This window comes from Ursus arctos, unplaced genomic scaffold (genome assembly GCF_023065955.2).
Source record: "Ursus arctos isolate Adak ecotype North America unplaced genomic scaffold, UrsArc2.0 scaffold_34, whole genome shotgun sequence".
Classification (NCBI taxonomy): Eukaryota; Metazoa; Chordata; class Mammalia; order Carnivora; family Ursidae; genus Ursus; species Ursus arctos.
In genome coordinates this window covers 1,906,067-1,933,309 of record NW_026623030.1, presented here as the reverse complement: position 1 = coordinate 1,933,309, position 27,243 = coordinate 1,906,067, and the positions used below count along the sequence as shown (strand labels likewise).

The window sequence follows — 27,243 nt, the reverse complement described above, 5'->3', positions numbered from 1 at the left end:
TCTGCTCAGTACGGTAATGGCAGAATGGGGGAAAGAACCCAGTTCTGATCTTTCTCAATATGACCTTCTCTCCATTCCAGCTAGTGCAACCTGGGTGGTCTGATCCCCAGGAGGAGGGGTGTGTTGGGGGGTGGTTTGTAGCCTAGGCTGGGAATAATTTAGAAGCTCTCACCAGGTCTGGGGACACAAAGCACAGAGATGGTCTAGTGATGCCCCCCTGTCCACCCACCCCGCTCCCACCTGCCAGCTTGCACCAGATCCCGCAGCTCCCTGACCTGTCACTTACTCTTTCTGGGTTATGACGTGACAGTCCCCCAGTAGTACTTCAACAGGTAAGTTCCCCTTCCACTGTAGGAGATAATAGGCCGGTCACTGATCCTGACCTAGACTGTCCCCAGGTTGTTAATGGTGACCTTTCACCCTGAGCCTGCCATCATGGCCAGTTGGAAACAATGTCACCTAAAGAAAGTGGCCTGGCCACATAGTTACTGAACTCTTCAGGTTCACTGCACACAGAAAAAGCCAGGTTTCTTTCATTTATGAAACCAGTCCTGCCCCCGCCCCCCAGTGGGATGGGCGCTGTGTGGTCACTCACCCTCCACTCTGCTTCTTGAGCTTGGTGCAGAGGAGCAGGTCGGTGAACAGGAAGACGTGGCGCAGCTTGCGGGCCCCCTCCACCAGCTCCACCATGAAGCTGTCCTTCAGCAGCTGCCGGTGCTGTGCGGTGGAGTGGGGGCTCGAGTTAGGGCAGCGGGCCAGCGGGGGGGGGGGGGGCTTCAGAGCCTCAGCCTCCCACTGTCAGACCCACTCTCCAGCGCTCCCCCTGTCTCAGCAAACATACGCACTACGCTTTCCTCTTTGTTCAGCAAAGTTTCTTGGGTGCTTGGCCTGTGGAGGAGGGTGAGTGCACAGAGCTTGAAGGCTGGGGAAGAGGGACATTACAGCTATGTCAATCGTCTGCAGGAAAAATGACGGCAGGAAACCCCTGCGAGCAGGGCAGTCCCTGCCTCTGTGGGGCAGCCACTGGAGACCCAGAATGGGTCTGACCGGGCAAGAGGTCAGCCATGTAAGGATGTTCTCCCAGAAGGACCACCATAGGACAGGCCCACAGCAAGAAGAGCATGGATGGGGCAGTCTGGTGAGTGGGGAGGAGGTGAGCCCAGAGTGCTGTGAGCAGCGGGCAGACCGGTAGTCATGGGAGAGGCTGGGCTTGTTCTGAGGGCAGCAGGAGGCCAAGCAGCAGGCCCACAGTTGGGACCTCATGCTCTGGGCTTCCTAGGGTCAGTGCCCCCTGAAGGGCAGAAGCCCACACAAGGACACCTGGATACCTGCAGCTGAGTCTGTGGTGACCTGCCCAGGACCCACTGGACCTAGACTAGCAGGGGGACAGGAGGCACTAGCCTGCCAGCAAGCTACATGCCTCCGCACCTGGGTGCTTCACCTGAAAGACAAGAACACTCCCACTGGCTTACACAGCTCCAGGGCTTGCCAAATGGCACACCAACGTAAGTCAGTAATTCACCCGAAAAAGAGTACCCAGCAGCCCATGAGAGTCAACGCTGTGCCATGCCAAGGACACAAAGACAGGAGGAGAGGCTGACATGGTGAGCCTTCCCCTTCCCCATGCACATTCCAGGGATGCTGTGCGAGCACGTGCCCTCATCATCAGATGTGATCCCCACAACACCCCGTGGGCAGGTCCTTGAGCCGATTTCACAGATGAGAAATGGAAGCCTTGGAGAGATTGGCCACCTATCCTAGGCAGCACAGTGAGTGAGCAAGCAGATACTCAGTGGTCTCTGTCCTTGGGAACTCAAAAACCCATGGGAGGGAGATCAGATGGTTAGCGGGAACCCAGGCACCCTGGCTTCTGGGAAGGCCCCCCAGAGAGGGTGACTCTCCACTCCTCACTGTGATGGCTAGGGAAAGGTCAGGTACATACACTGGAGTGGGCAAAGACCCACAGCATCTCCCCAGCCGGAGGTATCTCCACCGCCGCCCCCCCCCACCCCGCAATGCGCTTGGCAGGCCCTCACACCTGGCTCCCCGGCCGCCTCTCGGGGAGCCTGTGCCTCCCTAAACTCTCCCAGACTCTCCGCAAAAGCTAGCCAGCAGAGCCACCCAGAAGCAAGCGTAGCCTGGGCTGGGCCCCAACACTCCCAGGTGCAAGGGCCACATGTCACTGTCACATTCAGCTCGGCTCGCAATGGCCAGCTGGCCCCTGGCCTCAGACAGCGACTGATTTAAATGGGAGAACATTAAGTAGAAGGGCTGGAAGACCGCCTGCGTGCCAAGGCCATGACTCACCATCACTCATCCTCTCCCTGCCTGCCAGGGGCAGACAGCCCACCTGGCACTGGTGCCCACAGGGAGCAAGAAAGTGTGTACACCTGGAGAAATGTCCACACAGAGCTGGAGACCCTGGGGCAAAACCTAGGGCAAACCTGACGGCTGGATCCTCATCAGGGAGCAGGTCTGTGAAGGCTCCTGGGACCCTGAAGTCCCAGAGGAATGAATGGACAGATGCCTCCACAGTAGGGACATGGCAGACGGTCTTCCAGTTTAGGGGGCAGAGACCAAGGGACTCTCTGTGATGGCACACGGATCCTCCCTCCATATAAAGGGGGACTAACATAATAAAAAATTTAAAAAATAAATAAAATAAAATAAAATAAAAAAATAAAGGGGGCTGAGCTTCTGGCCACCACCAGCAGAGGGCCCCCTACATCCAGCTCAGAAGTGGACTCACCCCCTCTGCCAGCAGGTCAGAAATGCTGAGTCCCAGCAGCAACCACCCTCCTCCATTCCTCAGCTGAGCCCCCTGGGGGCTCAGACTGCAGCATTGGGAGGCTCTGATAGGCAGACTCTATTTTGATCCTGTGACAGTCGCCAGGCCCCTCCCCATGAACTCTTGCCTACGCAAACCCTCACCTTTCTAAGAGAAGCCCCAAAGCCAAGGGTGCCTTACACGTCCTAGCAGCCCAAAGCATCCCAGTCCGAGCCCTGCTCCATGCCACGCTCTGTCTCCGAGGGCCGTCCAGAGCATGTAGTCGTACACAGCCCCTGCCAGACCCTTGGAGTGCACGGCTGGTGGACAGCAGTGGCTATCTTCAGAGTAAGGCTCTTTCACTGCGAGTTTCCCTGTCATGTCACAGTTACCCTCCCCCCCGGACGAGGCACTGGGCCTTGCTTCTGAACCCCAGGCCACTCTGAGGTCTTCCAGCATGCACGAACAGAAAATATCCAGCAAATGGGCAGGAGGGGTCTCCCAGCCCCAGGAAAACAGGGCCCCAACTATGACACTGGCAAATCCACAAAGGGAGCCTGGACCCCAGCAGAGGGGCCAGAGTCAAGGGAGCGGCAGGGCAGCAGGCGAGGGAGTGGGAGGGAGAGGGGAGCTGGGAATCACACTGTCTCTGTCCATATTTCCTCAGGCCCAGGGATAGTCCTGAGGCACAGACTCGTAAGGCTGGTGGTCCTGCCCTGATGCACAGCCGAGGGCCCTGACCCCTGGCTAGATGCCTCCTGTGCTCAGAGCCCAGCTCAAAGCCCCACGCTGAGGAGGAATCCTGCTGCTGAAACAGGCCTGTGAAGAAACGACAACAAATCCCTATCCGCACGGACACCACTTCAGGAAAGAGAAAGGCCAGGGTAGATGATCGGGGAGGACAGAAATGAAGGGAGGGATGGAAAAGCTGCACACCCAACGGCGAGTTGGTGAGGGGCTGCTCTGCCCCTTGACTGAGGCATCCGAGGGGCTGTTGGACCCTGTGGCCATCACCTGGGCCTCCTCTCAGATCCCCAGTTTCTGCAGAGATGCCCTGCCAGCCCACATGGGACCACTGTAGAGCCAGGAGGCCCATGCCTGCCCCGGAGACATCCCGCTCGGAAATGCTCACGAGCCCTGTCCCCAGCACCAACGTCCGGTCCAGCCCACCTGTCAGGTCCTCCAGGGGACACAGGCAGGGCCACAGCTTGGCTGCAATAGGTCATAGCCCCTTGGCACTGTGGGCTGTGGTCTAAAGATGGTGTGAGGTTGGGTGGCTGCAAAGGACTGTCCCTTTGCCTCAGCATCTCACACAGAGCACACACACACCCCCCACCCCGGTAGAGCTGCAGGAGAGACCTGGAACCCACCGCACCCCGGGATAGGGTAGCACCACACTTCTCGAGGCCTAAGGGACAGTGATTCAGAAGAGCCAGCCCCTTGGGCCCACAGGAGTGTGTCTGTGCGAAAGAGAATCCACATGTCTGTGTGTGTGGCCCCATGAGGCAGGCACATCTGTGTGTGTGTGTGTTCCTGTCAGTGTGGGTCCTGATCTGTGTGTGTTCCCGTGTGCCCTGTGTGTATGTATCTCTGCGTCTGTGTCTTCATGTGTGGGTCATGTTCCTGTGGTTCTGTGTGTCATTCTAGATGTTTCCATGTTGCTGTGTGTCCATGGGTATGTGTCCCCATGTCCCTCTGTATGTATGTCTGTATGTGTGTGTGTCCCCTTGTGCGCATGTCTTCGTGTGTGTTGTGGGGTGGAGTGGGGATGGTGGTGGGAAGGCACTCCCTCTAGGGAGTCCCCCTACCCCACATCCCAGGTGGGGAACACCTGCTTAGAAGGGACACTACCTGCCTCCTTGAAAAACTGATAACCTCACCCTGCCTGGGAGTGAGGTGTCTGGAGCCACTGTGCCCCCCACTGCCTGCGGCCCTCCTTCCTCTCTTCTCTCTGCAGTGATTATGCTGGTTCAGCCACTTCATTTCTCTGAGCCTCAGTTGCCTTAAAGATAAGATGGGATGCAAACACCTGCCTGGTACCATTTTTAGAGGAGTAAATGCGCCCACAGGAGGCTATCGGCTACCATAAGCCAAGTCCTCTGTGGGTATAGGCCCTGTGTTGAGAGTTGCCCTGTCATTGGGTCTCTCCCACTTCATGATGACTGGGGGGGTACCATCACCCCCAGTTTTACAGACAAGGAAACTGAAGCCAGTGAGGTTACATTATGTGCCCACAGTCTTCTGAAGAGGGGCGTCTCCTTCCCCAGGGTCTTCCCTAGGCTGGGCAGCCTCCTCCAGCTGTCATTCTGGCAACACTGCACCCCACCCCCAGACAGAACCCATCCAGGGAAGATGCATCTGGAAGTGCACTGTTATGGACTGATGTTTGTGTCCATTCCAAAATTCATGTTGAAGCCCTAACCCCCAGTGTGACAGTGTCCAGAACGGGGCCTTTGCAGGTGATCAGGTTTAGGTAAGCCTGCAAAGAAGAGAAAGACAGAGCTGTCTCCATGTGCATGCTGTGAGGAAAAGCCAGTGGGGCCTGGCCAGGGAAGACCAAGAAGGGTTGCCAACGAGGGCCCAGGTGGGGGCGGAGAGGAGAAGGAGGAAGATGGCTAAAGCAAGGGCCGATGAGGCCATCAGTTGCCAGCTGAGGGTGCCTGGCTTGGCTCCAAGCATGCGCCAGATTCAGAGTGTCTGCCCCTGCAGGGGGCCGGCAGCCTGAGTACCCGTGCCCCCAGAGTAAGGTCTATAACTGGGGGTCGCTGGCTACATGCAAACAGCCCAGCTGACACCGCCCATCAGAGCAGCCCTGGCTGCGGGGTAACTCGTTGGGATCCGGAGTTTCAGCAGGTGGAACCAGTGTCCCCAGAACAACACACGCGCAGCCGAGCATGTGCTCAGGGTCTCACCCGGCCCTCCTGCCCTCACACCTATTCTAGGGCTCTCGGCACTGGGCTACCTGGCCTCCCTGCAGAGCACACCTCCACTCCCTGGTCCCCAAGAAAGCCTCCTGTTTCCCGGGCCCTGGAGAGATGCATCACTGCAAGACAACCAGCTGAGGGGATGAAGTCAGCTCATGACGTGGCTGGAAGGGATGGGAGCGTGCTGGGGGGAGGGCAGGCTGAGCCGGGAAGCACACTGCTGGTGCACAGCAGGAATGTCCACCAAGCACCTGCGGGCTGCTGGGCCCTGGGCGGAGGGTGCTTCATGAAACATCGTGCACTTGGCAGAATGGTCCCAGGCAGCAGGTTCCAGCACCACCACATCTTGGGGAAGGAAAGGCTCAGAGTTAGGTAACATGCCCAAGCTCCTGGAAGACTCAGAACCTGGGCCCAGACAGGTCAAGAATCCAAGCTCCATCTGCAAGTATGTATGAAGGATTGAGGAAAGGACTAGACGTGGAGCATCGGCCTTGCCCTTAAGGGGCCCTCATGTTGTAGCCAGCCTTTGCAACTGTGGACACACGGGGTCTGGGCTCAGTCCCGTCCCACAGCTGAGCAAGCTGGTGCTTGCAGATGAGTGGCACTGCTGAGGTCACACGCAGTGTCTAGTGGCGCTGAGAACCCCAACCCTTCTGCTGTCTTCACCCCCACCCCCTTTCCACAGCACCCCTTATAAACTGCCACAGGGTCTGGCATTTCCAATTCTTTAATGCTCAAGCCAGAGGCCTCCCTTCTCCTCTGACTGAGCCTCATCACCCCTCAGCCTCAGCCTGCACCGGCGACATTTCTCCAGTGGCTCTGCTCCTGTTCGGCCTGCCCACCTGCCTTCTTCTGCTAGGGGCACCTGGGAACCTGGGTGGAGAATGGCTCCAAGACAAAGCTGACTCTTGGGAAACAAGACACCACACAAGATCATCCCATTTGCCTCCCAGCCTGAGCTGGGGATGCCAGGCAGCGGTGCTAAGAACAGACAGGCAGCCACATGGGGAAATCAGCTGGCAGCGTGAAGTTAATTCAGCTAAATGAAGGAGCACCCACCCACCAGACCACAGGACCCAGGCCTGGGAAGAAAATGTGCCAGCAGGACCTCTTGGTCCTGACCAGCTCCCAGGAGGTTGAGAAGGGTGTCCTCCTGGGAAGTGCCTGCCTCTCACGGCCCCTGTGGAGCCAGGGCCAGGATACAAGCTGGTTTTGAGAGCATCTGCCAGCCACAGTTCAGTGTCAGGGAGGTACCTGTAATGCTGCCCAAAGTCCCTCTTCCTCAAAGAACACAGCCCTGGAGCTGTGAGGACTGGCTGAAAAGGGTGATGAGATTATAGGAGCCATAGTGGGGGGCGGGGGTGGGGGCTGTTGGCCCAGCTCAGGGCTCACACGGTGCCTCTCCACACTGCTCTGACTGACCCAGGCTGAGCAAGTAGAGACAGGCCACCACTCAGGGGGCCAGCAGTGACTGTGGGGCTATCTCCAAACACCCTTGCCACTGGAGGTACCTTTCCTCTCCCTAGAAAACTGCTAGGAGAGCTAGAAACAGAGACATGCCACCCCCTTTCCATGCTCCCAGCAGGAGGAGCAGGGGATGGGGCTCCGCTCAGTGCCTAAAGCTCTGGTAGCATGCCGAACCAAAGGGGCACATCTCCTTATGACCGCCTACGTCCAGGCAGCTCTCTATACAGGGACCAGGGAAGGGTGGACAGTCCTGTTGGTTCAAAGGGGTGTGAGGGAAGTGCGGCAGGGGCTATCATAAATCACAACACACCTGCGGTGCACACAGGTGTCAAGGCATACGCGGCCTCAATCCTGGCTCAGCTACTTAGTGGCTGTGTGACTGTGGGCAAGTCACCTGACCTTCCTGAGCCAGTGTCCTTGCCTGGAAAATACCTCTAACCTCACAGAGTCACCAAGAGCAATGTCATACACCAAATTTAGAGATAAGAACACAGGGGAAAAAGGTACTGTACCCACCCCTCCTGGGACATGCAGATTCTCTCCTGACTGGTGATCTAGAGGGTGCTTTCCCACCACCTCCAACATGAATGGTGCCCGTGTGGGCAAATCATCACCGCTGCTCTTATACAGCCCCTCAAAGGTCATGAGACCCTGTCTCACAATGAACCTGTGGTGGGGCCGCAGATCCTGAGTCACTATACTCAGATTATGGACACTTAGCAAAGAAGTAAGGGCTTCCCAAATCAAAACCACTGTCAAGTGGTGGGCAGGACTTAACCAGGTTGGGGGACCGCCCTTCTAGCATCCTTTCTACCACACTGGGGATTGTAAACTGGGTTGGGCAGGCCTGAGGATACACTGAGGAGGACGCTCAGGCTGCAATCAGCTCTGATTTTGAGCACCTGATTGATTAGTGATGTCTGCTCCTGGAATGGTGGGGGCAGAGAGCATGAGCATGGACACCTGTCTGTCATACTGGGTTGGCCACCACCCCCCTTAACCATGCATGGGATGGAGAGAAGGCGTGTGCGGGTCAGACTCACCACCTCTCAGAAGGCATTAGCTTTCTCTCTCCTCTTACAGTTGCAGTACCCGAGTGATCCCTTTCACTGAGGCCAACAGGGCCAGATGCTGGTGGGGGAGAGACTGGGTGCAGATAAAAGCCCTTTTCTTCACGAAATGGCAGGCCCCCATACACTTCCTGTTTGGTCGCCCCCTGAGATCCTGACTGTGGGTCAGCATGGAAGGAAGCCTATGATAACAGATGCGGGACAAGGGCTGGGCTGCCAACTCCCAGGTAACATCTGATTTTCCTCACTTCCCTAGGGTAGCCGCCTCCACCAATGTGAGGAGTGAGAAGATATTTCTCTCCAGGGATCCTGAATGGCAGGATGGGGGTGCTGAGGGCAGGCTGAGCACTGTATGAAAAGGGAAAGGACTCATATATTTGCTTCCCAGGAGGACAGAACTCTCATAAGAGAAGAGTCGGCAAAGGAGAAAGAGCAGGTGTCCTAGGAGGGAAGGGTGAGTTGGGCACAAACCCACTCAGTACAAGGACTCTAGGCAGAAGCAAATCCCACATCCAGTTAGGGAGGCCAAACAGAGTCCCTAACGGGGCCCCTGAACGGGGCAGGGCGCTGCTGTTGCTCCAGGAAGGAGATCTGAACCCTACCACCCCTAGGTTCCAGACATCGAACAACTGGGTGTAGAGGCCCTGGGAGGTGCTGGGGACCCACTGCTGCCTTCCATGAGCTCAGAGACTGCTTCTGTTTGCCCGCCGACAGGACTCTTGCCAAAAATTGTGTGCTTTGGGTGCCCAGGCCCGCAGCAAGGTAGGCTCTCGCTCCCACTCTGTTGTAAAAAGGGGGAACAAGTCCAGAGAGGAGGAGCAAGCATGGTTCAAGTTGTGCAGTGGGTGAGTTCACGCGGACATTGGCACTGGATTCTGTTTGCCTGGCTCCAGGGTCTGGACCAGCAGGAGAAATCTGACCAAGCCCCTCGCTCATCGTCAAGCCTGATGAGACTCTGGGCACATGGGAGCCTTCTGCTCAGCACTCAGGTACCACTTCCCAAAGTGGAGGAGGGAGGACAGATCTGAGGGGCCTGCCTGTGAGCCCAGGTGGAGGAAGAAAAGAAACGCTGATTGCGAGAAGGTGAGTCCTCAGTGCTCAATACCTGGCACATGAACCGGAGAAAGAGAAAGAGGTGGCTTTCAGGGGCAGCTACGGTCAGGCCCACTGCTGGCCGTGTCCTGCCTGGGCCATACAGCTCCTGTCCCTGCACAAGAGCCCAGCGGCAGCAGGTCAGCCTCCCTCGCCTTGGTGCTGCTCACACTCGTGTTGGACGCTGGCCTCCCTGATTTCCACAGCTCTGCTCTCTCATTAAGTGCTGCCCGCCAGGGCGGCCCCTCCCAGCAGGGTCAGAGGCAGCAGAGGCCACGGGGGGCTGGGTCCTGCGAACGCCCTTCTGTTCTCTACTCTCTTATCAATGATTTGCAGGGAGATAAAGGCCAGGGGTGGCTGTCAGTGAGGGGGGGAGGACGAATGAGAATCCTGGCTGAAGACAAGCAAGCCCACACACTGCTTGTATCTCCCTTTCTTCTTCCTGTCTAAATCCTTAAATCTGGTTGTACACGTTTCCCACACTATCCGCAAGTTTGCTTTTACCAAAGACTTACGTTAGTACTTGTTTTCAGTAACCAAAATAGATCTGAAGAAGATTTTCGCTTTTACAAGTGGTGACGGCTTCATTTTACACCATTTCAGCTTACAAATGATTTCATAGAATGTTCTGCCTTCGGATAGCAGGGGAAACCTGGAACTGTTTTTTTTTTTACGTGTTTTTTTTTTTTTTTTTTTTTTTTTAAGATTTTATTACCTGGAACTGTTTTTTAATGAAAGAACACTCAGGAGGAACTAGGTTGTTCCAGGCACACAAATGACATCCTCCTTCTCACCGGTCTCCTCAGCTGGGGACCCCGAGCCGACAAGGGTGTAGGGAAAAGAAGGGGTGCCCTGGACACAACCTGCCGCACCAGAAAAAGAGGTGGCCAAGTGTGGTGAACGGCCCTGCAACTCCACCCTGACACCCTGCACTGGGGATTGGGTTATAGGGTCAAAGATCCTAAAAGGTACCACATTTCCTGTGTTAGGCTGAATGGCAGGGCACAGTCTGCTGTTGACCAGAAAGGGGCTCCAACTTCCCCCTGCCTGGTGGGGCAGGCTGGCACACCCAGATCATCCCCAGGCTCGCTCACCTCTCCCTTCTTCACGGTCATGGACTGCCGGCGGGGCGTGATCTCCTCGTTGATGCTGGACAGGAAGTTCTGTGAGATACGGAGGGCATCCTGCAGCAGAGGGTGGTCGGGGTGGCTGGAGGGTGTGTGCTTCAGCAAGTCCTGTGCCAGGTGAGAGGACTCAAGTCAGAGACAGCCCAGCCCGGGCGCCCACCACGGTGTGCCAACTGCAGATACACACCAGGCAAACTCAGGACCGCCAGCTCGCCAAGTGTCACCGTCCCCTCTCAGACAGGCCAGGGCTAGGCGGGCAGCACTTGGGCGAGCACCATCCCACAAGTAGGTCCTAAACCTAGACAATGCTACAAGTCCATGCTGTGTGCACGCTGCCAACAGGGGCTCCCACTCTCAGGGTCTAGGGCAGGGTTTGTCCACCTCAGCCCCAGTGACATTCTGGGCTAGATCATTCCTTGTGGTGGGGGCTGTCCTGTGCACCGTAGCCCTGGCCTCTACCCACTAGATACTGGCACCCCTCCTCCTTTGCAGCTGTGACAAGAAACAAAGTCTCTGACATTGCTGCATGTCCTGTAGGGGGCAGAATCGGTCTTGTCCAGGACCACTGGGCTGTGCAAGCTCAGGAGAAAGCACCTGCCTTCCCTGCTCCTACTGCTTCCAAGAAGAGACTAAACCTATTCAGAACACAGATGGAAACGCTGACTCCTTCTCCACTAGGAATGCATGCAATTGTGCTCAAGGTCAACAGCTCCTTGGTTCAGAAAAATGATCTCCTCTTCGCTTTCAAGTCTTCCCTGCAGAGAAGCCTGGGGGAGAGCTCTGGTGCCCGTGGTCCCAGAACGCCCATGCCACCCCTGGCCGGCTCTGGCTTCTCCCTGTCAGGAGCTTAGAGGGGACAGAATAAAGGTCTCCGAGACTCTGCCCGATGGGTCACCAGCCAGAGCCTTCTAAACCATGCCTCTCATCTCCCTCTTCATCAGAGGAAATGTGCACTTGACAGAATATGTCACAGCTTAAATACTACAGGGCAGAGCTGTTTGGGCGGAAGTGGGACAATCTCCACCACATCATATTAACGGGAAAGAAGGCAAAGTGTGGGATGATACATATAGCACGACGCCTTCTGCGTAATTAAAAAAGATGCTCACGTGTGTCAGCATGTGCATAAAGGGATCCTTGTGGTGGTCGTGGAGAGGAAGCAGGAAAGGAAATGGAAACCTCACACACTTCAGTGACTTGGTTGTAAATTTTTTAAAAAATGCATGTACAACTTGCTCTAAATATAAGTGAATAGGGTCACCTGGGCCGTAGCGTAGGACTAGGGGCCAGTTTCGTTTTCCCCGCTGCCTTCAGGAGCAGCCCCACTGAGGCGAGCCCTCCCCACGCTCCCTCTCTCCAGGCTGGGAGGCAGTGGTCATCCTCGCGGCCGTGGAAGTCACCTGCTCTCTATGCCCCCACCCCGCCTGCCTTGGAGGCCCTTCTTACATGGGACAGGACGGTCCCTCCCAGCACCTCCCCCTCCACCCAGGATACCTCGAGAACCTGCTTGGTCCTCCCTCACCCCCGTGAACCTCTCATTTCTGCATCTTCAATAAAGGTGTGTGGCAGGAACAGGGGCAAGGGGTGGGCAACACTGACGAACATCAGAAGCCAAGAATGCCAGGATGAGAAGGGCCCAGGTAGGGTGACTCACATGCAGGACCAGTGTGCTGCGTGTCACCCGGTCCACAGGCTTGTAGAGCAGGGCTGCAGAGAGACGGGCGGGGTCAGAGGTGGCCACGCACGGAGAAAGCAGGCCCAGACCACCTGCCTGCCTGTCCTCACAGCAAGTACTCGGGCAGGGGGAGGAGCCCCACCGCCACGTCCCCTGGGAACTACTCCATACCCAGTGCCAAGGGCAAACTCCGAGCACCTAGAAGGCCGGGCACATGGCTTTGAGCTTTTGGTCCATGACACTAAATGCTGGGTGCAGAACTAATGGTCAGGACCCAAGCTGAAGCCCTTCCCCCTGGAGCTGGGCAGCCCACCAGCATCCTGGTGCAGATGGCTGGCAAGAGTCCCAACCTTGGCAGGAGACCTGCTCTCTGGCCCGGAGGGTCTCCCAGGAGCAGACCAGCATGTCACTCATAATGCCCATCCCTGCGCAGTTTGGAGGCCTCACTCTGAGGACAGCAGGAATTCATGTGCCCACATAGGTCTTGGCTTTCTAAGTGTTTTCAGATACCTGGCCTCCAGCAGCACAGGGGCCCTGGCCAGCCTTGGCAGCCCCCACTTCTCCATGAGGATGGCGAGCCCGGCCCACCACGGGCACAGACGCCTAGATGTGTCCTGACATACATCAGGTGGACTTCCTCACGTGACTCCCACAACTACTCTAGACACGCGTCGTTCTTCCCATCTTACAGATGAGAAACCACGACTCAAAGCACGGTGCAGCTCTGCTAGCAGGGCCAGGTCTGCCGTTCTCTGTAAGCGTAACTCTTCACGCTATCCTAACGACCGTAACCGAGAAGTGACCTATGAGTCCTGATCCTGCTTCCGCCCACAGCAAGGGGCTGGACACACAGGCCTGGGAGCCTGACAACTCTGGCTTGCCCGCTGCCTGGCCATGTAGGAAGGACCTGTGTTCCAGCTCAGTTACTTCTGTTCTAAATCTGTTGTGTCACGTGAAAAAAGGGAAAATAAAATCCTCCTTACAGGGCCATTGGGGACATGACGACATTTTAAATGCCCGGCAGTGCCTGGTTTGTGGATGTTTGCATACCCCTACCATCCTTCCTGGTTGCTACTGTTGGCGGCAGGCTGGTCCTGTCCATGTCCTTCCCCACCCCACCACACCCAGTGCTGCTTTTTCCCTGTCCCCGCTCTCGCTATTAGAAGAATGGAACAGCAAAGGCTCCAGAGGGTGACCCAACTGGGTGCCGTGTTTGCTTTCCCAGCAAATGCCCCATCGGCTCACAGCAGCCGCCCCCACAGGGAGCACAAAGAGGCCTTGGCACAGAGAACTCACTTTCCAAAGAGTTCTTGGTCGTCTGGTCCTTGGCATCCTTGTTGCTTCTGGCTCTCAGGTTCTGCAAAGAGAAAAGCATGTTTTCACATGGGACAACGGAGGCAGCGTTGATGTGGCAGAAAGTTCCGTGGCCAGACACCTTCTGCAGAAAACTCACCCTTCTCTCGCTGCACAAAACCTTAGATGAGGCAAGTCTTAGGGGGCATCCTGGACCAAAGCATGGAATACAGGGTGGGCGGAACGCAAGGCCTGCCCTGGGTGCTGTGGTTCACCTGGGACTGTTGACATTCAGGGCCAGAAATTCTCTTACAGTGGGTGCCCGTCCTGTACACCGTACGAGACCGAGTGGCACTCCTGGCCTTACCTATGGGTGCAGCAGCATGCCCTCCTCCTGTTGTGACAATCAAAAATCCGAAGGCACTACTAAGCTGTCTGTTGGAGACAAAATCACCCCGAGTCAAGAGCCTCTGACATACAGAATGCTGTAAAAACAAGGCAAACCACAGTGTCCTTCCTAAATGCAAAGAACCGCTTTCTCAGAGAAGTTAAACAGTGTGCGAGGGGGCTGGTGGGTTGAAAGACAGTCATCTCTGGAAACGGCCAGGGCGGGCCCCCCACCACTGAGACCTATGCCGGATTCCACCTCCATCCCACCGTCTCCTGACTTTGCAAATGCACAGGCATACCCCAGAGATACTGTGGATTTGCTTCTGGACCACCGCGATGAGGCGAATATCGCAATAAAGCGTGACCAGTGAATTTTTTTTGGTTTCCTAGTGCCAATAAAAATTATGTTTACAGTATACTATAGTGTATCAAGTGTTCAACAGCACTATGTCTGAAAACAACGTGCCTACCTTAATTAAAAAATACTTTATTGCTAAAGAATGCTAACTATCATCTGAGCTTTCAGCAAGTCAATAATCACCACAGACCATCACCAGAAATATAACGACAATGGAAAGGTCTGAAATGTTGCAAGAATTACCAAAATGTGACAGAGTGAGCAACTGCTTTTGGAAAAATAGCACCGACAGACTTGCTCAACACACGGTTGCCGCAAACCTTCAGTTTGTAAAAAATGCAGTATTTGCAAAGTGCAATAAAGCGAGGTAGGCCTACACTTCTAACGAACAGGCACTATGGTCCCCAGGAAGAGAGGAGAGCTTTTTGGTGGGTAGGTCATGTTTTCACACAACCGCATCAAAGCCATCATCGACTGGACCCAAGGTACCAAAAGAAACCAGGATAGAAGATCCCTGTGTACCTGAAATCATCTCCAGGAAGAACCTATGGTTAATCCCATTACCAGGCTGCTGAACAACAACACAAAACAGCACTGGGACGGGAAGGGGCTCAGAGATGGCGTGCCCAACCTCGTGTGCTGCAGTAAACCTCTCACGACTACAAATGACGGTATTTAGAGCTCACTGGAGCCTAACTCCACCATGCCCTTTGGTACCTCTCTTGAGAGTTTAACGCTCCTCACAGTGATTATTCCTCCGTACGTCTGCTTCAGCAGTTCCCAAGGGGCGTGCGGAGTGTGAGGGGGCGTGAGCGCAACACGAGCCTCTGCAAAAACCAGGTTCCATGCTCCTGTGAGCCTGGGAGGCGGCCCTCACCCCACACGCCCCTTGGCAGTGCCCCGTACACAAGCGTGCAGCGGTAGGTCCACAAGTACTGCCTCAAGGAGACTTACGAATTTGGCTTAATCCCACAGTTCTCAAACAACGTGGCCCCAGAGGTCCTTTTCCCAGAACTCTCAGTATCTATCGTGTGGGAGCTGGCGTTCCATGGAACCCAGCTTGGGCATCTCTAGTCTATCTGGACGCTGCCCTGGCTCATTTTCAGGACTGGGAGCAGATGAAGGGCCACTGCTCCACTGTTCCCTGTCCTGGAGGTGACCATCCAGTCCCCACGCCTGAGCTCTGACCCCCGGGGTGCAGCCTCTCACAGCCTGCTGCTTCTGTTTCCTTTGGTTTTGTTCTGCTCTGTCTAGGTGGCTGCAGTCTCTCCAGGTCTCCTTTAAAAACACAGGTGGAGTGAGATGCTGGGTGGCTCAGTCGGTTAAGCGCCTGCCTTAATCAAAGGGCTCGGGCCATGATCCCAGGGTCCTGGGACTGAGACCCTCATTGGGCTCCTTGCTCAGCAGGGAGCCTGTTTCTCCCTCTGCCTGCCACTCCCTCTGCTTATGTGCTCTCTCTCTCACAAAAAATAAGTAAGATCTTGGGGCGCCTGGGTGGCTCAGTTGTTAAGCGTCTGCCTTCGGCTCAGGGCATGATCCCAGAGTCCTGGGATCGAGCCCTACATCGGGCTCCTCCGTTGGGAGCCCGCTTCTTCCTCTCCCACTCCCCCTGCCTGTGTTCCCCCTCTCGCTGGCTGTCTCTCTCTCTGTTAATAAATAAATAAAATCTTAAGGAAAAAAAAAGTAAGATCTTTAAAAAATAAATAAATAAAAATAAAATAAAATAAAATAAAATAAAATAAAATAACACAGGTGGAGAACCACAGTGGACGCTGCCTCCAAGGTATAAGCTTCACAGAGGGCCAGCTGAAAGCGGTCTCCCTCCCAGCATCCCTGCCTCAGCTCAGATGCCCACAGGACCACATGACCCCTGGGTGGTGTCCCACCATTGCTTCCTACCTCCTCTATAGAAACCTGTCTGGGTGGACTTGAACTTGGCCCCCTTTAACTGAAGCCTGCTGTTAAAGGATTTGTCAACGTCACTCTGGATTCTGCACCAACATCCCAGCTAGTGGGGCGGGGGGGTTGCTAAGTGAAAGAGCTGAAGAAAGATATGGCCTAAATGCTCCAGGCAAACCAGAGCAGACAGGGAGAGACGTCTGGAGCCAGCCTAGAACCCTGCGTGCATGTAGCCTGTTACCAGCAGCACTAGGCAGGGAGTGCCTGCCCCCACAGGCTCTGGAGGAGCAGCATGGCACCCATTACCACCATGAGAGACAATGAGCACCCACGACACCCCACCTCCCATGACAAATTACAAAATGGCACAAAGCCCCCAGAACAAAGCCAGGTATGACAATCGGGGTATGACTGTCTCTCAGCAAGAGAGACCCCACTCACTCCCTATTTCTAGTTTCCAATTATCTTTTTTATGCTAATTTCTCTCATGGAATCTTTCCACCCAGAATCCTTATTTGGTGGAACGCAGGCAAGTCAGAGCTCTGAGGAGCTGGAGGCATCACAAGTAATGACAGGCCCGGAAAGAGGAAAACGTCACCCAATTGCACAGGGCAGAAACAGGATGTGGAAGGCTGGGGAAAACCCCCACGGGGTGCCTGGAGAGGCGGGTGCTGTAGGCTCTGGTCCAGGGCTGGTCACTGGCCCTGACAGCCTGCTTGTCCTCTCTGTATCTGAGGTGCTCTTCAGAGGCCCCTCATGCTAGCACTCTGGGGCTCGAGGTTTCAGTCCGTGTGGAGGAGCTCCAGCCTGGTGCTTTCTTCAGGTCACGTGCTAGCTGCTCAGTGTCCCTGGCAGGCTAGAGGAGGAACAGAGCACAAGACCCCTCCCCGGCTTCTCTCTAGCGACCACGTACCTCCTCGGCCCAGGACTCTCAGGTCCAGACCTCCGCTAACCAGACAGAACTATGGACACTCCTTTATATTGCACACAGATGGTGCAAGACAGCATCAGTCTGGGGCACTCGGCAGAGCCCCAGACTTGGGCCCCGGCCTTGGGGAGGCAAGGCACTTGTGGCGCTGCCCCTCCTGTGTCCCCTGCACAGGACTGACAAGGCCAACCCAGAAGCATCTGGAAACAGGGTGGAGATTTACAACCAGAACCCGGTTTGGTGCGCCTTGTTCTCCCGGGTCATGATGTACCAACGACCGGCCCACGTCCCACCCGGGGGAGGTGGAGGGGTGCACCTGTATGAACAGTGTCACGAGTACCTCAGAGATTTCTGCAAACTGAGTGTTGGCCTGACAGCACTTCTCAGCCGTTTCCATGGCAACTCCGTAGTTGTCTACAAAGGCCCGGTACACACCCAGCTGGCTGGCCTGCAGGGAGGAAGGAAAAGAGTGTGGGACAGGTGCAGGACAGGTGCCGTTGCTCCCCATCTTTCTGAGAAACAGGCTTCTGTGCACAGCTCTGGAGAAACCCCAGGTGCAGCGGACAGCACAGAGCTGCAGTCACCTCAGCTCTTCCTCACTGTCACCTCCCACCTGCTTCCCCTCCCCACGCACTGAGCATGCTTCCCTCTTCCAAGTGACACGTTGAGAAGTGACTCACAGCCCCAGGCAGGTAACGACTCCCTTCCACAACTGCTGATTCCTCCCACCCTATTCATACACACAGTGCCACCAGCAGTGGCTAAAATTCAAGGCTGTCCATGAATGCAGACAAGAATATACACAGGTGGGATGGAGTGGCACCTTCTCATTCTGACTGCAGGAGACTATGGTGGACAGGGAGATCGGCCCCTGGCCTAGGGCGGCCACAGTGCCTCGCTCTTGTCTGATCCCTTCAGACACATAAGGTCATGCAATCCAGCTGCCCTTGGACAAGACGGGGTCCCACTATCTAGACATGAGCCCAGCCCAAACTTGACAAGGGGGTCTAGGTATCACACTCCACACTTGGTGTGTGGGATATGTGCTGGCTGCCAGCTTCAAGGCCAGAGGCATCTTGTCTTTTGTCAAACCAAAGGTATTAATAGAGGGTCTCTTCACATAACCTCCTGGTCAGACACCCAACTGAGTGACAGCTTCCATGGGTATGGGTGTGTGTGTGTGTGTGTGTGTGTGTGTGTGAGCACACAGCCGCCACCATCTCTGGGCCCCAGGTCACCTTCAGAGGTAGCCAAGGGGAAACCAGCCCTCATCCTGTACCAGCAGAGCCAGGTCTAGGGAGGATAACAGAGGACCCCAGTGACCCGCTAGCCAGGATTTTCCACTGCAGCAGACCAGGGGCTGGAAGCCTAAAGCTTTAGCTGATCCTGGTGTTTGTTCTGTGCTGAATCTGAATTTTATTTCTACATGCATTTGCATGTATATTGAATTTTATGTTTCTTCAGATGATAATCCCAGATGCTGGGTAAGCCAGGCGCCCTTGGCAACAGTCTGGTCTCTGGCTCTCCTCCCTGTGGAGGCTGCATGGGGGCCACGCCTGGCCCCTACTGCACCGATCACCCTGACAAGTCACTGTATCTCCAAATGCCAACTGGGACAATGGTCAGACCTAGAGCACTTCCTTTCCTCCCTCCTCTGCTGCTCACTGAACGCCTAGTCCCATAGGAAGACCACTTTAGGCACTGTCACCACAGCCGCAAGTCACTCAGACACAGTGGGGCCAGCAGCAGCAGAGTACACAATAAAGTCAACGAACACGTAATAGAGCAGATGTCTGAGAACAGAGCAGGGGCGAAAGCGGTGGTGCTGCTTCAGATAATGCGGCCAGGAGCCCTGAGGGGACATTACTGTTGACATGCGTCACCTCGAAATTCCTATGTTGAAACCCTAACTCCCAGCACCTTAGAATGCGACTCTATTTAGAGATAGGGCATAAGAGGTGATGAAGTTAAAATGAAGTTGTTAGGGCAGGTCCTAATCCAGTATGACTGGTGCTCTTGTAAGAGATAAGGGACACAGACCCACAGAGGGACCCACGTGAAGACACAGGGAGACTGCAGCCACCTGCGAGCCAAGGAGAGAGGCCTCAGGAGAGACCAACCCTGCTGGCACCTTGACCTTGGACTTGCAGCCGCCAGAACTGTCAGGAATTAGATTTCTGTTGTTCAAGCCGCCCAGACTAGCAGCCCTCGCAAACTGATATGAGGTCCAAGAGAGGAGAACCCCTTCCATTACTTCTTCTCCCTTTTCCCCAAGGAACTCGCATCTTCCACGTGGCTTCTGAGAAGTGCCAAGCAATCTAATCTCACATTTTTTGCTAATCCAAAACAGAGCCAGACCACTAATGGGATCGGTGATCACAAGCCTCCTGGTAAGAGGCACTGAGGACACGGCACCACTGTTATGGTTTATTTTGTTTCCGCCAGAAATGCAGAGCCTGAATCTATTGCCGAGGAAACATCAGACAAGCCCAAACTGGCCAGTACCCTCCAAAAAAATGTCAAGGCCGTGGAAGACAAGCGAAGGCCAAGGAACTGGTATAGACTGAAGAAAACTAAAGAGATGTGAAAACCGCGTCCATCTGGTGACCTCGGATTGGATCCGGAATCAGAGAATGAAGGCGGCTTACAAGGAACATGCTGGGGGCGCCTGGGTGGTGCAGTCTGTTAAGCGTCTGACTCTTGATTTTGGCTCAGGCCGCGATCTCAGGGTCGTGAGATCAAGGCCCGCATCGGGCTCTGAGCTCAGTGTGGAGTCTGCTTGAGATTCTCTCTCAGTTCTCTCTCTGCCCCTCCCACGTGTGCTCTCTCAAATAAATAAATCTAAAAAAAAAAAAAAAAAGAACACGATGGCTAACGTGGGACAAGTTTGCATATGGACTGTGTATTCAGTAACAGTGCCTCACCACTGTGAAAGGCCCTAAATTTGATCATTGTACTATGCGGTTATGCAAGAGCTCGTCTTTGCTTTTTAGCAAATACACAATGAGGTATTTGGGGTAAAAGGGCAGATATATCTGCAAGCTATTTTTAAAATATTCAGCGTCTCTGTAGGTGCACACGTGTGCACACACGTATATATAAATGAGAGAGGAAAAGATAAAACAAATTTGGCAAAGTGTTACAACTGGTGGCTCTGGCACATGGGAGTTCTTGAACTATTGTTGCACCTCTCTGGAAGTCTGAAATGATTAGAAAAACTAAAGAGTAGCCTGACAAAATTAGAGCCAGGAACAGACCCCGAGCAGCGGCACTTAACCTGCACGTTCCCACAGGAAGGGGAGGCAAGGCTTCCCGAGCTACCAGATGCAGCTCACGAATCCTGGGGGAAGGGGAGGTGCCACGGCTGGGGCCAGGCATCATGGGCTCCTTTGGTCCTAAGACCTTCCCAGCTGGGGGGCCTGCTGGGGTGACACTGGGCTGACCTCGCTGTGCTGGTCAGAAAGGGACGGGGGAGCCCCAGCAGCCAGCTGGGCGGCACACATGAACACTCTCCACGTGGTCCCCGGGGCACGGCTTCCCACTATGGCCCCGCCTCCCTCACTAGTCCCCTGCGGCGTCTGACCCACAAAGGTAGCTCAAGGACACCGGGGAAACCAGAGGAAATTTCCCAAATTCTGGTGTTCATCAGACTATGGAAATTCGAAAGAGAAGTTTCTGAGAGATGTTGGCATGTTATTTGGGGAAAAGTGCTGGGTGCAGTATCTTCTCAACAACACAGCTCTCCAATTCTCCGGAGGGCTGCAGGCTGAGCCAAATCTATTAGGTTTAAACTTGCTGACACTTCACACAGGGAGAAACGGGGGACGGGCAGTTCAGAGATGGGGGGGCTGCACAAACACAGCCTCCTACTTTCTGGTCATAGAGGAAGGGTCTCACGCGGCAGGAATCTGAATTTAAAAAAGTGAAAAGTTCCACGTGTTTCTTGCATCTTCGCTCCGGCCTACAGTCCAAGGTGCCTGCAGCCCAGGGCAGTGGAGAGAGGGGACTGCCAACAGGAAGGCCACACCTTGGAGAGGAACGCTCAAGCCCAGGCACCAGCCAAGGCAAGGACTGGGTCTGGGCCAGCTGGGAGTCTGGGAAGCCCAGGGGGCCGTGCTCTGTGTACCTGGAAGGGGCCTGTGACCTTGGGCCACCTCTACCAGTGGAGGTCTAGTTTCCCTTGGGAAGGGGAAGACTCCAGGGCAAAAGCATGTGCCCAGGGGGCCTGGACCACCTGGACTCAGGACTCGGGTTAGGGATCCTCAGAGGTAAAACCTCCATCACAGCGGCCTGCCTGGCACTTGCCTTCAGTGACACTCCCAGGACAGCTGCCGGGCTCTCCCGCCCAGCCGCCCCCTCCCACAGTCTGCACCTGGAGAGACTGACTGGCTCCGCACTTCAGACCCGCAAAGGAGGCAGGGGCTCCTTTCCACACACGTTGGAACTTCACACGTTAGAAGACAGACGTCGACCAGAAAACTCTCATCTGAGTTTTCTCCTTCCTCCTGCAGGTGCCTTAACTGTTTCCTCCTTTTGGACAAGTTTTACCTGATCCATGTCTCGGTTAAAGAGGCACTGTGAGCCAACCCCTGCCCCAGATGTGGCCTGGCCAGTGCCCAGGGGTCTACCAAACTCCTTCATCTGATTGCTTGGTTTTATTGGTCCCGCTGACTTTTTAAAAGCTGTTATCTTTGCCTCCTCTTGGGTCCTGTGGTCAGCAAAGGGCCACAGAGGCCCCTGACCTGCCTTCATGGTGGGCCCCTTCTGTCCTGAGAGGGTGCTTCCGCCTCTGGGACCTGAACCAGGGCCCACAGCCACCTCTGCCGAAAAGATTCCTGGTCAGTATGGGCTCAACCAGCCCTTTCAGAAATTCTTACTCTGTCATCCAGTCAGCATCACCTGCGTCCTTCAGTTTTATGGCACCTGAAGGCAGCAGGAAAAGCACTCCTTTTGGAAATAAGCCAGTATTACAGTCCCAGCAAGTGACCCATAGTTCCTCAATCTTCTTACCCGCCCCCCCCCCCAAGTGGTGAGGACAGGACCTGCCCTATATGGCTGCCTCAGCTCAGGTGCGATGGGCCCCTGGGGGCCCCCTTGCACCCCACTACTTGGGAGCCAGACCACCTCTCATTGCGAGGCTGTGCCTGGGTCCACGCTCTGCAGTCATAAACCACCTGCCCACAAGAACCAGTCTTGATTCTTATCTATAAGGCATGAGGTGTCACTTGTCAAAGTCAGCATTAAATATGACTCCAGGTTCTGAAAATAGCTGCTGGCAGGAGCTAAAGGCCACATAATGGCTCGTCCCCTCTCCCCCGGACCCTCCTTCAGGCTCTAGGGGTACTTTTCCCACTACTCTGATTTTTACTATGTCTCTCCTCCTCACGCCACTTAAAAAAAAAATCACCAGGGGCACCTGGCTGTCTCAGTCAGTACAGCATGTGACCCTTGATCTTGGGGTCATGAGTTCAAGCCCCACGCTGGGTGTGGAGCCTACTTAAAATAAGGGCTCTGTGTCCCAGAGCCCCTGGCAACACACACCAGCAGGTCAAGGGAGAAGCTTGACCCCTGCAGAGACGCAAAATCCTGGGAGGCTGCCAGGCACCTGTTCGGAGCCACTCACCAGCTTCTGGAAGAGATCACCCACTCGCTGCTGGTGGCTCCACTGCTGCACGCGGGGGAAGAGCCCGTCATAGAACTCCTTGTGGATCTCGTAGAGCTCAGGCACTTTGAAGAAGATGGTCTCGATCTGCTGGCTTGTCAGCACTGGCTGAGAGGTGGTGGCAGCAGCCTTCAAAGGCTTCATGGGCTGGAAGAGGGCACAGGTGAGGTAGCACAGGTGACGGGTGAGAGTGGCACAGATGAGAGGGCTCGCCATTTTTCAGGTGCATGGTACGACCACAGAAAATCACGGTTATGTGACATACATGCTTTTCTTTTTAAATTCCATTAAAAATAAAAATTTAAAGCCAGCTTGGTTTGGCACCTGTCTTACGCTAGTGTCCACCACCCCATGGGGAGGTCCAGCTTCTACAGAGGTAAAGTGACCCTCCAGGGAGGGTGGGCTGCCTTCTGACTGCTGCCCTGGGACCTGGGAGCAGAGTGCCCCTGCCCGGCTCAGCCCCTAGCCCCTCCTCACCAGCAGCAGTGCCTCCAGGTGGCTCAGGTAAGTCTCCTCGCTGGCCAGGATTCCAGACAGGACCCATTTCCTCATCTCCAAGCCCTTTTCCAAGTCCAGCTCACTCTGCAGGAGAAACAGACAAAGGTCAGACCCGGGGGATGACGCCTGAGGTGGGCCCTCTCAGAGAGGAAGGCCTGCTTATTATCAACCTGAGGCCAAGCCCCTGGGGAAGTCTCCATGTGGAAATCAAGGGAGGCACAGGAGCCTCGCCAAGTCAACCACTTGCTCATGGCCACTGTAAATTCTGGAGGGTCATCCACCAAAGTCGAGGGCCACCCTTGGTCTGACAATGGGAAATGGGCAGCGTGAAGCTGGGCAGTCAGGGCAAGCCCCCGCCCTCTGGTACTTTGTTACAGCTGCCCAGGAAACTAACACAAATGCTGATGCCAAAGGCGGTGAAATCTGCTGTGTGACTTGCTGGCCACTCCCCCCACCTGCCACCTGACCACCAGTGAGGGAATCGGTATCAGAGATTGGCCATGCCCACGGCCCGCCCATGTGCCAACGGGCCCCACTGTAGTCCATGGAAAGTGATGTAACACCCCTGCCCATTCTGCCACCTGGTTTCCCACCTGTGGGTGAACATGAGCAGCCACACTGTGACAGCCCTTGGGGGTAGAACCAGAGGGCTGTCCCTGCGGTCCACTTTCCCAAACCACTCAGGGGAGATCACTGACCTGGGGCAGGCTCCTGGCCCTCAGCACTGCTGACATCTAGGGCTAGAGGATTCTCGTTTGGATGCCCGGGGGGCCTTGTAGGGTGTTGAGCAGCATTTCTGGTCTCCACCCAACAGATGCCAGGAGCAACACCCCGTCCTACCCCTGGCTGGGACAGTCACATGTCTGAAGATGTTGCTACATGTCCTCTGGGGCCAAACTGCCCCTACGGGAGAACCACTGGGTTCCAGGAAGGACCTAAAGCCAGCTCAGGCCTCACGGTGTCTCCACAGAGCCTAGAATCAGGACACTCCAACATGGCCCCTCTATGTGCCCCCGACCCTGCTGCCCTTTCCACTTCCCTGGACTGGCAGAAGGGAGGTACTTTGTGGTAGAGATGGCTGGCTCAGCAGGAAGCACCCAGGGCCAGGAGTTGGGGGACAGGGCAACGGAGCCAGGCCTGCCCGGCGAGCGCCACGGTCTTAGGCAACTGCCCTCCTGCCCTGAGCATCAACTGCCTGGGTGTAAACTGGGGAAGGAAGGCCCGATCCTCGTGTCCCATCTGCTTCTGCTTTCTGGGTCCCTGGGGCTTGTACCACATCCTCACTGCCCACTGGGACCATCCAGAAAGTCTTCCCAAACCACCACTTCGCTCTGGAAATCTCTTAGTGAGCATGAGCTAGGTGCGTGCATATGCGTATACACGTGTGCATGCCCACATGTGTATGTGTACTTGTGAACGTGCAGGGGAAAGCTACCATGATCATGGCTGAGCATCGCTCCAGGGAAAGAACACTCAGGTTCCACCCCACACGGAACACCCTCCCCCCAGAGCACACCGTGCAATGGCTCCACAGGCAGAAAGCTCCAGGACATGCTGATCTTGAAACTCCCTGCGCTGGTACAGCGCCTGGAACACACAGGTGCTCCGTGAAGACAGAATGAACAAACCAGCCAATGAATGGATCTAGAACTCCTGGCTGGGCCCTACTTTTGGCTGTATCTCTGCGAAGTTCTGAGTGCTCCTTCTGGAACCGCTGTCTGTTTGACAAGCCAGTGCCAGGATAAACACCTGTCAGCTTAGCCTGCTCCAGGGCCTGGAGTGCCACCATGGTCAGCAAGTCTGCGGCACACGGTGCACAGACATGCAGGGTATGAAACCCTGACACCTCCTCTCATCTCAGCCCACTGAGGTCACACCATGAGTGGTGGCAGTGTGTTGGAGAAGCAGCTCTCAGCTGCCCCTGAATGTGCTTCCCACCATGTCCAGGTGCCATTTGTGCCCCAAGCAAAGGAAGATGTAAAGGTGAAGGGCACAGCAGGCTCCTGGAGCAGCGGCCACCCACCCAGCCCTGCTGTGTCCTGAGGAACAATCCCGCCACTGTGAGCGCCGGGCGGGGGGGGGGGGGGACGACGATGCGGTGGAGCCCCACCTAGCACGAGATGCCGGTGCTCACGTGGGAGGCAGTGCGTCTCATTCCCACCCACACAATCTGGAAAGCTGCGAGGAAAAAGAGCGCAGGCAGGATGGCGCCAACTCCAGCTCTCCCTGTTCTGAAGGGCGTGGCCAGCTCAGGGGACCATCTGGCCAGGGAATGTGCTAGGCTGGGGAGAAGACACGGGGGCGGACACCTCTCTGTGGACCAGGAATCGTCTCCTGAGCCCCAGAATGGGGCTGGGTGCTGGGGGCAGACATGGACGGCTCAGAAGCCAGCCAACTGCATCTTAAAGGAGAGGGCGGGAAAGAAACGCAGAAGATGAGGGAACAAAGGGCAGGGCCGGGGCCAGGGTTATTTATAACTCTGCTTTGCACACGTGCCAGTTCTGGAAAGGGCATGTGAATCCAGTCAGGACCATGATGGTAGGGAGATCTTGGTAAAGAGGAAGCCAGAGGAGAAGGGCAACTGGAAAAGGGAGGCAGCCAGCTGGAAGGCAGGCCTCCTGCTTCTGCTGGGGAGAGGGCGGGGGGCAGCGAAGGGAACAGACACAGACCTGAGGCCGAAAGAGCAGATAAAAACAAACTGGGCATGACAAGTGGGAAGAGGCTGACAGAGGGACCCAGGTGAACAGAACTGCCACCAGGCCCGCAAGGGCAGGAGCTAGAACTGAGTGGCAGGAATATGGATGGCAGGGCAGAAATTTGGGGAACACTCTTTACCCTCAGCCCCAACCAGGGGGAGCCAGGGTGATCAGGGTATAGAACCCCGACTGTGAAGGGCTGGGCTGCTCTCAGCTGGGAGCTGGCAGCCAGTTTGCTGGACAAAGGACGCTGTCTTCCTCTCTGGGCAGGGGCCATGCCTTCAATGGCAATAGGGCTGGCCATTGTCCTGGAGCCCAGCCAGCAGAGGGCCAGGGGCTGGCTTCTGCATAAGGACCCGAGCTTGGGGGCTCCTGGAGACCCAGAGTCCTCTGAAGAGAGAGTGCCAACATGCAGGGCAGGCAGTACGATTCTTAGTGCCTGCCCCATTGATAAGCCACCCAGGGAGGGCTCTTAGGAGGAAGAGTACGGGTGGGGGTCGCACCAACCACCTGTTGTCCCCAACTCTGCAGGGAGGACAGGCACGAGCAAACATTATCCCTATATAAGTCATGCCCAAGCAAAGCTGGGCAATGTGGCCAAGATGAGCCATAGGGGTGCAGGTACCATTCATCCTGCTGCACCTGATACAGAGCCTCACCCGGACACCTACACAATCAAAGCGTCCCTAACCACTGAATCACACAGGTGAATGAATCTGTGGTTGCTCAGATGAAAGTTCAAGTCAGAGTTACAACTTCTGTTCCATGAGTGCAACTGTTGACCAGATATACTCCATGTGGTGATGGCCAATAGCAAAATTATAAAGCAGGTCTGTGTGTCTTCAAACACTTCTGAACTAGCATTTACTTCCCTTAAAAAAAAATGCAAAATTGACTTCTGAGTAGGAGTGACTGAACATGTGCATTTACTTTTCTTCCTCCTAAAAAACAAACAAAAAAGGGTCCACGGGCACCCCTGCCGAGGCAGCATGTGGGCAAGGCCACTTCTGCAAAGCAACAGAACCCAAGTGTGCATCTGCTTTCTCGGCCCCTATACGCCCACGAGAGGCCCCTGGCTGGTGGGCCCGTCCAGCTCCACCACTCGCTGAAGGGCCCCTGAATATGAGAAGTGTGGGCTGAGGTCGTATCAACCTCTTCTTGCTGAGGTTCAGTGCTTCTGGGCCTACCCCTTGCTGGTACCCTGGGGACAGGGCTTGGCAGGTCACTGTGGGGAGCAAAGTTACACAGTGTTTTCCCGGAGCCCAGTGGGCAGGGGCTGCTCGACAACGTCAGCTCCCCTCTCTGTGCCTCAATGCTCCCCCTTATAAACAAATAGGAAGGATGATGTTGGGATTCTCGAGGACCCCAGGAAGGACTGACCGTGCTCACCTGGCAGA

The 27,243-nt window shown here is 55.5% G+C and overlaps 1 protein-coding gene across 1 annotated transcript in view; it reads right to left on the bottom strand.

Moving 5' to 3' along the window:
* The window catches only part of BCR (BCR activator of RhoGEF and GTPase), a 120,446-nt gene that overhangs the window by 29,226 nt on the left and 63,977 nt on the right, over positions 1-27,243 (bottom strand). Inside the window, exons 3-9 of the mRNA XM_026487832.4 lie at positions 23,130-23,234; positions 22,614-22,799; positions 17,331-17,438; positions 13,419-13,479; positions 12,102-12,154; positions 10,415-10,555; positions 596-717 (exon numbers count right to left, since the gene is read on the bottom strand). Of these exons, the coding sequence (XP_026343617.2) occupies positions 596-717; positions 10,415-10,555; positions 12,102-12,154; positions 13,419-13,479; positions 17,331-17,438; positions 22,614-22,799; positions 23,130-23,234 (776 nt within the window). The remainder of the gene's footprint in view (positions 1-595; positions 718-10,414; positions 10,556-12,101; positions 12,155-13,418; positions 13,480-17,330; positions 17,439-22,613; positions 22,800-23,129; positions 23,235-27,243) is intronic.